Source organism: Guyanagaster necrorhizus, assembly GCF_019112545.1.
Source record: "Guyanagaster necrorhizus MCA 3950 unplaced genomic scaffold BT62scaffold_9, whole genome shotgun sequence".
In the NCBI taxonomy this organism is placed as follows: Eukaryota; Fungi; Basidiomycota; class Agaricomycetes; order Agaricales; family Physalacriaceae; genus Guyanagaster; species Guyanagaster necrorhizus.
The window spans coordinates 1,425,926-1,439,589 of NW_025064888.1; the positions used below are offsets into that span (position 1 = coordinate 1,425,926).

The 13,664-nt window shown below is 45.2% G+C and overlaps 5 protein-coding genes across 5 annotated transcripts; 2 read left to right on the plus strand and 3 right to left on the minus strand.

Annotated features, from left to right (window-relative positions):
* Nucleotides 1–4,577: 4,577 nt before the first annotated feature.
* BT62DRAFT_1061697 (uncharacterized protein) lies at nt 4,578–5,762 on the plus strand (the record flags this gene model as incomplete). Its single annotated transcript, XM_043178623.1, has 5 exons — nt 4,578–4,850; nt 5,035–5,147; nt 5,174–5,378; nt 5,513–5,570; nt 5,609–5,762. The coding sequence occupies exons 1-5, from the start codon at nt 4,736–4,738 to the stop codon at nt 5,760–5,762; spliced, it is 645 nt and encodes a 214-aa protein (XP_043041353.1). The 5' UTR covers nt 4,578–4,735.
* Nucleotides 5,763–6,508: 746 nt separating this feature from the next.
* Nucleotides 6,509–7,108, minus strand: BT62DRAFT_1061699 (uncharacterized protein; the record flags this gene model as incomplete). Its single annotated transcript, XM_043178624.1, has 1 exon — nt 6,509–7,108. The coding sequence occupies one exon, from the start codon at nt 7,106–7,108 to the stop codon at nt 6,509–6,511; it is 600 nt and encodes a 199-aa protein (XP_043041354.1).
* Nucleotides 7,109–7,561: 453 nt separating this feature from the next.
* On the minus strand, nt 7,562–9,231 carry BT62DRAFT_930897 (uncharacterized protein). The gene is made up of 10 exons (XM_043186028.1): nt 9,016–9,231; nt 8,756–8,963; nt 8,637–8,667; nt 8,515–8,577; nt 8,343–8,491; nt 8,279–8,303; nt 8,095–8,220; nt 8,027–8,041; nt 7,905–8,005; nt 7,562–7,852 (listed from the first exon to the last, which is right to left on the minus strand). Exons 1-10 carry the CDS (start codon nt 9,192–9,194, stop codon nt 7,820–7,822), a joined length of 930 nt encoding a protein of 309 aa, XP_043041355.1. The 5' UTR covers nt 9,195–9,231; the 3' UTR covers nt 7,562–7,819.
* A 1,715-nt stretch (nt 9,232–10,946) lies between these two features.
* BT62DRAFT_796375 (uncharacterized protein) lies at nt 10,947–11,750 on the plus strand. Its single transcript, XM_043182323.1, has 2 exons — nt 10,947–11,068; nt 11,119–11,750. The coding sequence occupies exon 2, from the start codon at nt 11,251–11,253 to the stop codon at nt 11,677–11,679; it is 429 nt and encodes a 142-aa protein (XP_043041356.1). The 5' UTR covers nt 10,947–11,068; nt 11,119–11,250; the 3' UTR covers nt 11,680–11,750.
* Nucleotides 11,751–11,847: 97 nt separating this feature from the next.
* On the minus strand, nt 11,848–13,594 carry BT62DRAFT_930899 (uncharacterized protein; the record flags this gene model as incomplete). Its single annotated transcript, XM_043186029.1, has 12 exons — nt 13,520–13,594; nt 13,374–13,466; nt 13,137–13,265; nt 12,882–12,907; nt 12,795–12,829; nt 12,709–12,733; nt 12,476–12,540; nt 12,361–12,422; nt 12,293–12,339; nt 12,196–12,251; nt 11,958–12,055; nt 11,848–11,923 (listed from the first exon to the last, which is right to left on the minus strand). Exons 1-12 carry the CDS (start codon nt 13,576–13,578, stop codon nt 11,848–11,850), a joined length of 771 nt encoding a protein of 256 aa, XP_043041357.1. The 5' UTR covers nt 13,579–13,594.
* Nucleotides 13,595–13,664: the final 70 nt, after the last annotated feature.

A 13,664-nucleotide genomic window follows, 5' to 3' on the forward strand; every position in this document is an offset into this window, starting at 1 on the left:
CATCCTTGATCAATGTGATCAGGATTGCTGATCATATTTCGATCATATTCTTTTTATCTTTAGCATGCCCTCTTGTAATGGTATTGGCATGTTTAGGGCCAAGTGCTGGGACCTCACATGCAGTCTAACCCCTCTGATATTAGTCTGCTACTAGGCCATGCACTCTGCTCCTTGTTACTTCAGTTTAGCCTCATGATGGCTAGGTTTCTGCACACTCTTATTTTATTCTCAGTTACATGCTTACTGGACTGAAATGCAGTCCATGTATTTGCAATTTTTGCAATTTTACATGCCTGAACATGGAGAGGGCATGTCAATGCTTCTTGGTCTCATTGACAATCCTCAAATCGAAGCAGGTGATAATATCATCATCTACTTTTCAGGGCATGGTTCACACTACTTCTCAAATGCATCCTTATACTGCGATGCTGATTCTGAGGAGGACAAAGGGAGCCCTATTACAGTAGAGAGATCCATCAAGACCATTTGCCCCATTAACAGAGATACCTTCAATGCCAGAGGGTTATGAGTCCCTAACATCAGCAACTGAGAGATCAACACCATCTTCCAGCAGATCTCTTGAAGCAAGGGGCATTGAATTACTTTTATCCTCGACTGCTGTCTATCTGGTGGCAAAATTTGGCATTTCCCTGAGCCTGGTACATGTACTATTCCCCTGCTACCATGCATGTCTCTTCAACACATGCTCCACATGGCCGATGGCGGCCTTGGTTGGTATCCTACCTACAAATTGATTTTGGCAATGGATTGGTGCCCAGACATGTCTGAGTGAAGAGTCGACATATGTTGATCTTCTTTTTGCACTTCCACTGAGGCATGGTCAGACTCCTATTGTTGCTGAGAAGCATAAGTGTGAATGCCTCTGGTACAAGGACTAGGTAGGCAGACTGTAGCTCACTATATTCTTCTCATTCCAACTTTTAACTTATCCCATTCTTGAGCCTTAATGTCTGAGATATGTTAATGATCAATGATAGGATGCTATATCACCATAATATATAGATGCCATTCAGATCCATTTGCTACATTCAGCACATGGAGCAATAGAATGGAAAATGAGAACACACCCAAACAGAAGTCTCCAAATGTCATACCTTGCAACAAGACATAGCTTCGACCATTGGAGAATTCAGTGATGTACTGGAAATGCTTGTTCTGACCACCGACTTGATTGATATCCCAAATGCCTGTCGTGAATCCTGTGTGGTGTGAATTACTATATATATATTGGGCATCACTCAAGCAAACAACGAAAGGTATTTATTCTCATTTTCAACACTCCCAGCCTGTTCAACCATCGCACATGTCAGATCCTAATGTACTGTCTTCAGATTTCATTCACAAAGTCTGCGATGAATATCTTAATGGGACATTTGCTGAGTCCTTCACCTGTGGTAAGCTCTATGCATGATTGTGATGAATCGCTCCTCATCCATGGTCTGCAGGAATGTATATTTTCATTTTAATCATTGCCTTGACCAAATTTTGTGTCCATCCATCTATTCTTCTTAATTCTCCTGCTGTAAATGCCCTCAGATCGAAAGCGAGATTTCTTCTATTCCACTCCATACATAACAAGGCCTTCATTGCATATGTCCTCCCAGTGCACAGAGACCTCTGCATCTACTGGTGGTGTGACAAGGTTCAGACAGATGCAATGCTGCATGTATACCCACAGCATGCCTCCAAGACTGGACCATGACAATAAAAGAAGGTGACAAATACCGCTCTGCATCTATGAACTGAATAGTCAGTGGGTTGGTATTGATAATAAGCATCAAATCTTTAAAAGTGATCGGATGTTGATGAGCCTCTGGGCTCTGTATGCTTGGAATTCATGAATTCCACATGATTATAATATTACTGTCCACTAGATGGACTGTCAGCAAACCAAAGATTGCTGACATGGCAATACCACTTTCAAGTCACAGAAACCATTCCTCAAGTACTTCAATACTTCATCCTTCTTCTACATGCCAACAATTACTGTGTTCTATCACAGCAAGGCACAAAAGATCAACATCACCCTAACTAGGCATGAAGCTGCCACTTCCCTGATCAATTCATTATATGACATAGTTTCCACAGGATTTCCTTCAGTCTGCTAGCTCCCGATGCATGGAAACTAATAACTGCATTTACTAAGGCTGTTATAGTGCCAAGACTCACCACTCAAATTACACCCATGCACTTTCCTCAGTACTACAACTGCTCCTTGCAAATCCACAGCTAAACAGCACCTTTTGATCTGACCACCAGTTACTCAGACCATATGGTTTCTCTACAAGTGCAGCAATGCAAAGCAGTTGCTCTTACTCTTGGAATTGATGACACCATACGGTTTCTCTAGAAATTACTGAGATATCGCGTTACAGCCTTACAAAGTTTCATTTATGGTCTCTAATAATGTAGTATGGACTTCACTATAAAAAAGTAGTTAGAACATGTAGTTTAGAGGGACCAGAATATCGACAGAACATTGAGACACCACATATCTGGACTACTAGAATGACATCTCTTAAATACCCACGATACTACAGCTTACACTGAATATACGCTATATATTTGCATTTCCACATTATTATCGTGTCATGGCAATTCACCGATCGCCTTGTATATGCTTAGTATCACAGAAACTTGTCGACATCTTTGAAAATTTCACTGTTTCGACTGTGAAGGTTCACTTCTCACTCACTCTGTATTCTAAACACTATCAGAATATCGCCATACTATTCTGATATGTGAATAACCACCATACTTGGCACCATGTTTTCTTTTATAGGCAGCATCGTTTCACTTTTTCAGATTGGAGTTTTAACCACTTTTCACCTTCTCATATAATTTTTGTAGCCCACTTGGGTAGTCTCAGTGCAGACTTATAGGATCATCTTGACATTATAGGATAGGGTAACAAGTTTCAGTTAGGATCGACATTGGATAGTCTCCATGTGGACTCATAGGTTATTTTGATATAGGATAGGATTGACATGGGATATAACCTCACCATTGACTTTGACTTTGTCTATAGGATAGTACTTGCCAAAGTGTAGGATTTCTGCATTTTCTCTAGGATTGGCATTACCCCCATCAACTCACATTTTCTCTCGACACTCAATAGTTTTTGTCACTCTTGACCTTTTCTCACCCTCGTCTTGCACATGCTCTGCTTAGTTTCTGCATGTTGCATCATATATTTCCATCTCGTGCTTAGGATTATCACTCAGAAGGTGATTACAGTTTCTCTTCGACCCATCTTACAGATTTGTGGTATCCACATCATATCTGTTTCCGCTCCCACTGTTAGGAATGTACCAATCGAGTGGGCTTGAGTGCACTTGCGGAGTCCAGCAGAGTGTGTGGGCATCGACGAGGCTATTGGCAACATCACCCTTGAGTTGGGGCCCAAGGATCTGGATGGACAGGATGGAGATTTGTCAGAGAAGTGAACCGGAATGTCCTTCGGAGCGAAATCCGACGGACGAGGTAGTAAGGAGTTGAAGTGAGTGCGAAGTGTGGGCTTATCCAAGTTGATATTCGAACTGAGTAGCTACGATGATGTACATGGCTTTATATACTAATGGTAGCTAATTCTGAGTCGGGTTCCATTGGGTTCTGGTGTCAGTATTTGTTACCGAGTTCGGGGTCTAGATATTACAATGTGAAATACGGATGTGAAATGATACTGGTGAAATGAAATTAGTAGGTAATGGGAAGCAGTCAGAGTCCGGTGGGTAGTGTGATTGGATTCGTGGTTGGTTGAGGTGACATGGAGGCCGGTGGCATGCGCGTAACACCCACTTATTCTATGGGAACCCTACTGGCTTAGAGCCAGCTCGTTTATTTCTCGACTACCAAGGAATATTACTTTGCTGACGTTAAGCCGCAGTGTATACTCATGTAAAGAAGGATTGATTCATGCATGGAAGTGCCCCTGAACTCCATTCACACAATTGCAGTCTATACTACCGTGACTTCACATTTACTCCCAATACTCATTCAGTTTGGTGTTGCTGTTGCTATGGAAGTCTAGACTCATCAACGTGTCGCAGGTCGGGGTATCGATTTGGATGGTCGGAGTGCCCCAAGAGCTTGTAGTTGGCAGGCCATAGTTGAAGTCTATGAGAAACATATGAGCTAGCCTTTTATGAGGAAGAAAACTTGGCATATCGACTGGATATGCGATCCCAACCTCTGCAGCAATGTCTGCCTTGAGTGATGAGGATGGACTATACAAGGTTGAGTTTTCTGACACAGTACCAGTTTTGTACAATAACAATAGCTTAATAGTCTGCATGAATGTCAGAGTCATAGTTCAATAGCAGAAGTGAATAGCAAGCAGCGAGGACCGTGGCTTGAAACACCAGCTCAGGGAGAGACTCCTTTCCTAGGAAGAAGTCGGAATTGCCAGCAAGAGCCTCTCGAAAGACACAAAAATGATATGTACACATATGACAGTTCCAGCCAAATTACAACCCTAACCATAATAAAGGTAAGGTTAGGTTTATATTCAATGTCTCAAGGCAGATCATACCTTATATAAAACAGTCCCATTCTTCCCCAGGCCCTCACACCTCTCTCTCAAACCACCACTATCGATGAATCTCACCATTCTACGCCCCCTCTTCTACATCCACACCCACTCAACCAGAGCCTCTCTTTTCATCTGTAAGCCTTTCTTCTTGCATTACCTCCATGAAGGAGTATTCACTGCAAGATGAAGAACGATGCATGTCCAATGAGGAGACGTGGCAGCGATGACAACGCAGCAGGGTATGGAGTCACCAGAACCATATTCGCTACCAACAACAGCATTCTATACCCCATCAAGGGTGTCTCACATTATTTCTGTCTATAGCAATGTGCAGCTGACCACACTAGTCCATGTTCACCACCATTATGTATCTAGACCTGATGCACCATATTCACAATCTGTATGCGAATATATCACGCTGCCCTCACCATCTATCCTCAGTAAATGGTGCCATTGTCACATCCTGCTGCCATCTCATATAGAAAGCGATATCCTGACAGTGGTGCATCCACTGTTGCGTTTGAGCCGAGGGAAGATGATGCTGAAGCTCGACTTTGCTCACAGCCTGACGAGTGTAGGCATTCTTAGTTATGAGGTCTGCATCAATGAGACAGCGACCAGCCTGCCTCTTCTGTCCTGGCCATCATCCACCAAAAGCTTCCATGGCCCATAGTCATACAGACATCGGGCGATCGAGAATGGGTCACAGTCACCGATGTTGTCGAGACACTATGGTATGCTCTGCACATAGGCGACATCCTGCAGATGTCAACATCATCACTGTTCCTCGAAAGTCAAGATGATGCACCTTTTGACAGTTGTCGAAGTATGTGAGGCTGCGACCAATGAGAAGTGGTCCTGCGGCCCAGACTGGTGTACTTGAGGGGAAAGACATGATTTATGAGACTCTGCACTATAGGAGGCGATACCTTGGAACTACTTGTTGCATAGGGTGTGTAGGTTGTGTCTATGCTACTGTCGGAATATATTTTTTGGAGCAAGAGCTGGAGACTCATATGTATGTACTATCAAAGTTGTATCAGTTATATGTGACAGACAAAGACAATGGACTCTTCTAGAAGAGCTTACATCTCTTTGGCCTAGTCTGAGTGCCAGTGCGAAAAGGGCGACCACCATCGATGTTGAGATATCGGTTACGATGACCCTTAACCCTAGGGAAAAAGTAGGGTTAGGGCTATATGCCCAGTGACTCCCCAAGTTGTTTGGTATCTCCCACCATGTTACTCTCGCCACGAGCTCCATTATGCAGACCAAAGGGCTCTGCACATCACACATGCAACATCAGTCTTCTTTCCCAACACCCTATGTCACCACTGCATAAACTGCTCTGCCATTGCACATCAATGCTATTCTCGAGTGTGAACATGATGTCAGCATAATCTGTGGTGAAATGAGGGCCACATAAATTGGGTATCGCAGATTGTCTCATTAGAACCAACAAATACTGTGGTGAGGCACTGAAGTTCCAAAAGCTGAGGGCTAGGATGCGGCGCTGGGAATTGGCATGGGATGGACATGAAGGGCAACTTCAAACTGACATGACCGCATATGGTGATGAAAAGAAAGCACTGCTGAGTGGTGAGATAGAGCTAGTGCTTGCTAAAGAGGCACAGATGGGTGACATCGTTCCAGTGAATGATATGATAGAGAGCATGAATAAATTGTCTATTGAAGAGGGAAGCCAGTTGTCAGGAAAGCGTAGTACTACTATGGATGAGTGCCAACTTCACCACAGCATTCATAATTATGTACCCGCTGGTCTTTTCGCCTAACGTTCCCTTCCAGTATTGGATTAACTCCTTCGTTATTGAATTACATTGAAAATATCACTGCTTGGTGCTTCATTCTGCACTAGAATATCTGTCAGAGAGAGAGATAAGTTCACAGAAAATGTACTGACCTTGTGGAAAGATTATTTAAGTGGTGAAGGGAGCCTCAGGTGGTGGAAAAAGCATGTAGCCAATTATAAGGAATGACCATTGAAACATAGATCCACCATGGCATGCTCAAGAGAAGAACAGGTGTGAGATGGCTCTTTGAAAGATCCTTCTCACTGTATATGGAGAGGGTGATATCATGTATCATGGACCATAGAAGATACATCTGAAGAAGATTCTGGCATGCCTGCTCATTCTTGTATACATTGAAATCCAGCATAATGAATGGCCAAAGCCAGGATGTCAACAGTGCAATCCTCCTCCAATCCCTGCAGACATGGGAAAGAACCAACAGCACAAACTGCCCATTCAATGACTCCCTCCCTTCCCTTTCAATTGCCTCAAAGTGGTGTGTCAAGAAGATTTTGTGTATGATGTCCTCTGGGATCATAAGAATGGGGTGAAGGATTGTCTTGCAGGACTCAATCAGGTGATTGACATGCCTCTCCTCATTCAAAAGTGCCTCAAGCACAGCCCATGTCTGGGTTATCCATTCCTGTGGTCCAGCTAAAACCCAATGGCCTTCACCTATAACACCCTCCAGCTGAATATGCTTGGCATCAAGGGGAGGATTGTTCGACTCGAGCAATTCATCCATTCAAAACACTGCCAGCTCGATGGAAGGAAATTTGATGGAAGATGCTTCTGAATTATTCCCACATTGTGGGGAGTGGGGTGAGCCTGCCATCTAGAACGTTGATAAGACAACATCATTAATACAAGCTCAGAATGTCTTACCTTTCAGTAGTTTCTCAATATGACCTTGGTCAAAATGGATGGTTCAGAAAATGATGGCAGATCATTGGGGGCACATCATGCAACTTCCAAACTTAAGGGCTGGCTGTCCAAAAGCAGCAGTCATGGGTACTGCAAATACTGTCAGCAACACAGCAGAGGGGAGTCATAGCATGGTAACCTTTTAACAGAACAAATCAATGTGATGGACATCCTAGCAAGAGTCATCATAACCCCTATTTTCTGCTTCAGGGTCATCATCCAGATGTTTTGTGCACCATCCATAAAAAATACTTCATGAGCAACCTACAACACTAGTACTGTGCAGAAATGAGGAGGGCAAGACACCAAGGATAGACCTGACATGTGTCATATTCATGGAATACAACATCATTTAGACAGCTTCAGTGGTATAAATCTGATGAACCTTCAAGAAATGAAGTATTATCGTTCAACAATGCCACAAGGAGAGTGAACTATCAATGTCCCATGAAGTATATATGAAACAAGTTCCCAGGTATGTCAACGATCAATTCTCTCAACAAGAGAAGGGGAATGAATCATCAACTATTTATTATTTCATAAAGATGTAGATGCTATTCGAAACCTATTTGACCGCTTAGCACCAAAGCCAACAGAAGAGGAAGATAGTCTCTCACCCAAGCAGCAGAGTCACCAAATGCCGAACCCTGCGACAAGACATAGCTTCGAGCATCAGAGAATCCAGTGACATCCTGGCAACATTGTTCTTCACCACTGGCTTAATTGACATCCCAACCACCTGTCGTCAAGAGTCCTTTGCATTGTGTGAATTAGTATATCGGATGCCCCTGAAGCAAACAAGCTCACCGGCTAGGTTGGTATTAATGATAAGCATCAAATCCTTAAAGTGATCGGACGTATTGCACGTCGAAGAATCAATTTGAAAAGTCGGAGTGCCCCAAGACCTCGGGGTCGGCAAGCCGTAGTTGACGTCTACGAGGAAGGAATAAGCCAACCTGATGACAACCAGGAAGGAAAAAAAATGACATACCCACTGGCCCGTGGTCGGTGTTCCACTACCACATCTTGATACTGTCTGTAGTGAGCTCGAGCACACACGTAGCCCCATTAACATCGTTCGCCACCTGGCCGAAGCTAGTCTTGCCGTTTACCGAGACACCACAGGACTGGTGGTTGACATTCGCATCGCAGTTCGTGCCGCCCTCGGAGGCGGCGACATTCAGGTTCGCGCCGTTGACATTGTCTCGTCCATCCAGCAGCCGGCACCGCTGTGCACGGACGTGGTGTTTTGGGTATACGAGTTCACTCCCTCGACCAAGTCGATCTCGCCTAGAGTACAACACGTTCTTAAACACAAGCAAGCGAAAAAACGGGGGGCAACCGCTTACCAGTTTCAGACCATGTGCCGCTGCCGGTGAACTATCAATTGGAAATGATGAGTATCTAGCCCCACGCAGAATAAATGAACGAAGGCATACCCAAATGGCCAGCCAGACACCACACATACTGGGCATCTGGTGTCGACGATGAACAGCAAGTTCTGCGACGGATTGAACGTCTCGTTCGACGACATCCGAATGGCGTTTCGCAGAGCGACATCCTCCGCCTGGTCGGCGCCAATCCGGACCTTCCCATCAGACTGGATGTACACCAGCTCGCTGCTCTTCCCATCAACATAGTTGGTGCATCCCTGGTTGTCGGAGGCCTGTTCGTCGCTAAGAACGCACGTTAGGAAGGATCAGGAGCACGAGGAAGGTAGGTCCACACAAGTTGAAAAAATCGATGAGGCCATCTCCCATCAGTGACTCGTACATCGTCCATCTGTCGCTCGACGTTTGGTCCCGTCTGTGGTTGTGTCGATGGCCAAAGCTGTGGGACGATCCGGTCAGTGCTGCATATGCGGCACCGCCCAGCGAGATGGCAGCGAATGCAGAAATAACGCGCATTGCGGAGTTAATGAGTGTAGTGAAAATGAGCGTAAGATAAAGGCAGTGGGATATGGTGAGTACAAAGATGGTCGCTCCCTGTCGCGGGGATCCACTGTAATCAAACACCCTAGTTGACAAGTGGCCTATCAAAAAACACTCCACGATCAGCTAATGCATTGAAATTTAAATCCTAATTATAACCTACCATTTTAGTCAAGCATCGAGGCCGGTTTGTTTCGGGGAGAAGGTTCATTTCGCCTGGACGACCGAGATGAGATAACAGCGGAAAGGTCGAGCAATTTGAAAAGAGCACGGCATAATCCTGGAACCAAAGTTCATGAGTTGGCCAAGCGTTACCACGCATGAAGAATGTCCTCTGGGGCAACGTCGTCTCACTGGACCCATAAAGATTGTGTTCTAGTGAGCGTCGATGCGCAGTTAAAGATTTTGATATTATGTCATAGTGGGTCCTTGGGTACTGACCCACACACCACTAGCTGAAGGCGTATTTAGCGCATGCGAACGAGGAATGAATGAGTGTCGGGTATCTGCGACGAACCATTATTTAGATTCCATGTGCGGAGAAGTGCTAGTGGCTTACTGAGAAGGGGAATCGTTTGTAGGAATGTGTCAAGGACCTCTGCAACATCGTAAATCTGGCGTGGTATGTGGTGCGAAGATGATCCTTGGGCCTGATTATCTGTATGCATATTCTCAGCGATTCAATGCAAGAAACATAGTCTATTGTACATACCGATGCCGGGGCTGATTGCTCATTCTTGCACCAACTTGAACGAATGAAAGATAAATATAAATATGCGCCATTCACCGACCAGAAAGGAGACTTATGCTGGAAATCAATCGCTCAAACTGCCCACTTCTAAAGCCGCGCATAGAGCGGAGAATGATGCACCAACTCCAAGCTATAGAAATGATAATAAAACTTTCTGTGCACTTCACTTCGGTTTCCTAAAGGATGATAAGATTTCATGCATCCATGGAGGGATGCTGATAATTCAAGATTCGTGATGGTGAGGAGGAAGGTTCAACGAGCTCCACGTGGCTCCGAATTATGACAGCTTTTTTTGGCTGTTCTACCAGACTTCCTTCCAACCGAGAAGTTTTCAATACCAGAATCGAGATTATCTTATCATGACAAGGATTGCCAGGACACAACATAAAATTCTCAGATTGGAAGGATTTGAAAGATGATACAAGATCCGCCTTTGTGGCCCAACTCCGCGATTATGTCCTGCAGCTGCGAAATATCCCACCTCCTATCGGATCCTCGATCTTGTTCTATGTGCGACTCTGCACCGACGGCCCTTATGGTCGATATGTCGACGAGGACTCCACTCGGGCGTTCTTCTGCAATGTAGTTGCCCTGAAGTCGTAGAATCGCATCGAAGGCGTCATCACGCAGGGCGATATCGCACTGAGGAATATCATGATCGACGGGAATAATCGATTGGGAGCACGTGAAGGCGCTTTTTGGTGCTATTATTTTTGAGCCTTGGGAGAGGAACGTCCCCAAGATTATCCCCCCGTTTGAGTTTGAAGCATCGGTCGACCAAGGATTTAGCTGTGGTATTCCAAAGTGTAAAGCACTGAATATTGAAACACAGGTTAGCATTACTTTATACTAGCTAATCGATTGCTGACGACTATTTACATAGGGTACAGTATCAGTGGCAAGCGCCGAGACATTCTGACAATCAGAGTTTACACCGTGAGGAGACTTATCTTTCTCGTATCAGATATCTCTCTTTAGCTATCTTAATAGGCGATCACCTGAAATCGGACAATAAGATTCGCGATGAGTATGGCCCTTTGACCTTGCATTAGCATTTTCAGCTCCTCCATTCTTGCTGCTCATTGCTGTCAGATGTGTTGTAGGTTTCCCGGGCAGGTCTGGATAGAACGGCTTACAGATAAACTACAGATGACCGTTCATTTAGGTGTTGCCCTATACTGCATCCGGGACGACGCATCCATACTTTCATTGGGTCCTCGTGACCACTGAAGCCATCTCCACTCTCCTTGACCCATACATTCGAGATCATTCGTAACGTCGATGTCTGTCAACGGTCTGCCAGGGCGTTGGGAAACGAGATTCAAAGCGGCCAATTTGGGGAACTCGACAGCTTTTTACTGGTATCGCAGAGTTCGGATGGGCTCCATCAGGGAGGTGATCGAGAGCCATCCGGAAACGGACGATAGTTGGAGAATACAGAGACCGACTGGATGGTCATGCGCCACTTGGGTTTTTTTGCGTGTCATGATCACCTGGGAGGAGATGGCGATATTTGATATTCCCGACGGCCTCACACCAGAGATGCTGTACGATAGCATTCTAGGAGAAGGGTATAGATTCATGATGGGGAATATATCCAGCAATCCCTTAGCTGTCGTCCAGTTGGTACTCGCTGGCAGATATGTGAAGTCCCATGATTCGCGTGGAATTGCCGTGGCTGAAGCTGGGAATGCAATCTTAGACTGCTAGTGAATTGCTAGAGGGTACTTACCTCTCAGTCGAGAGACCTTGGCTGCTCTTCCTGATATTCTTAAATGACATGGTGGTTTTGTCTGCCGCGACCAGGCGGGCTGTGGTCGAATGGCTGTGCTGATGAATGTATCGCCGTTTCTTGAGAGCAGCGGAGCAAAGCTTTTCTCATTGAGGCGTTTCCACTCCTGAGAGTACCCATCTCCGATTGTGGGTCCCAGAACCGGCCCCGTATTCGATCACGCTTTGCTAAGTCCACGATATCGTCAGAGGTGGACCGTTCTCGGCTGTTCCTCAGTTCATACCGAGTTATGAGGGTTGCCAGAAGCGAGTTTGAGTACATTGAAATAAGAGCGTGAGTAGTAGCGTGGCGAGTCTATCCATTATTAATACACACGTTTGGATATGATGAAGTGTAGACCTAGAAAGACGAGGTTGTTGTTCATTGTGAGCCACTGAAATTTTGATCAGGGTTAATATGAGAGACTCGGATGACATGGGACTCTTTTTGCTTACGCAGATCATCGAAGCGATGGTGGCAATGCTGGTAGCAGTGAACTGAAAGAGTGAGTCTATTACATGATAAAGCTAGCACTGGACGTCAAATTAAAACTTGGGGCTGGATCGGAAATAGCGTTGTACCTCAACGAAGCTTTGCGGCTCTTGTGAAGTAATTTTCACAGTGAGCCAGTAACGAGGATATCCACAGCGGAGGACAGTCCGAGTCCAGCTGGGAATACCCACTAGGTGTGCAATTAATCGGTGAGAGGGAGGAGATGGAAGAGATTCGTCGTACGTTAAAGTTATTCCTGAATCCAGAATATGTTTGAATGGACAGCCTGCGAAGTGCATACGGTTCGTCTTACTGAGGGGCGAAAAAGTGATATCAAACGTGCATGGCTCCAGCAGTAACCGAGGTAAACGTTTGAATCGTAAGTACCAAGGAAACTCTATGGATGCGTACCACAAGCACAAGCTGTAGGAATAAGGATGAGATCGGCGCAGAAGAAATATTTGCAGTAGATGTACTTAGACGGAGGAAAGCGAAGATGACCTAGCAGATAAAAAACAATCAGGATTTCGTGTTTGCAAAAAGATTGGTGGTCTATAATCACAATCGATGCGGCAGGTATCCGATTGTTCTTGCTTACTGTACGGTTCAGATGAGCGTTTGCGGACTAAGAGTTGAAGGGAAGGCTCACACCGAAAGATCCGTTCAGCGAAAAAACTATATGGATGTCAGAAGAATCGAGGCTGGAACTGTAATGGACGCGACGTACAGATGGACGCGAATCATAGAAACGGCCTTTGGTCGATAAAATCAAAATGATCACCATATGAATCAATTTGCGAGGTACTGTCAAGATAATGGTAATGTTTGACGGCACTATGAGCGGTCGATACCGAGTTTCGTAGATGAGAAGCCTACCGGTATCGCTCTAGGGGCAACATCAGACGGGGCGATAACTGTAGAGAACAGGAACATACTGAGGGATTGGTCTATCCTAGCTGTGTCATTAAAGTGAACAATCAAATAGTTCCAAAGGCCGGCCCAGACAGTTCCGCTGTGGGCAACGTCGAAAAGCCTTACGCCGCCGTATAAGCCGACATCTGGATTTCCGAATGGAGAAAACTGACCAGAGGACGGTAACCTGCGATAGTAGCATCAGAGATGCATTGAATTTGATCAGAACAAGGATTCTCTCACCAGACCTTTGATTCGGGGCTTGTCCGTTGGGAAGAGCTTGAAGTACAGAAGAGATTGGACGGACATCATGCCGGTGAAACTTTTTAAAAAGCGCTCAGCTGTCGATAATGCATCGAAGACGAAGACACATACATCGCAGAGAACAGACCACTGAGAAGGAGAGAGGCTAGCGTAGACGAGATATTAACCATGACGAGTGGAAGGAAGGCAAGAGCGCTCTGCAACAGCTTATTTGATCCCACTCCTTTATAATCCAGGCCTCCGGTAATAGGATGGT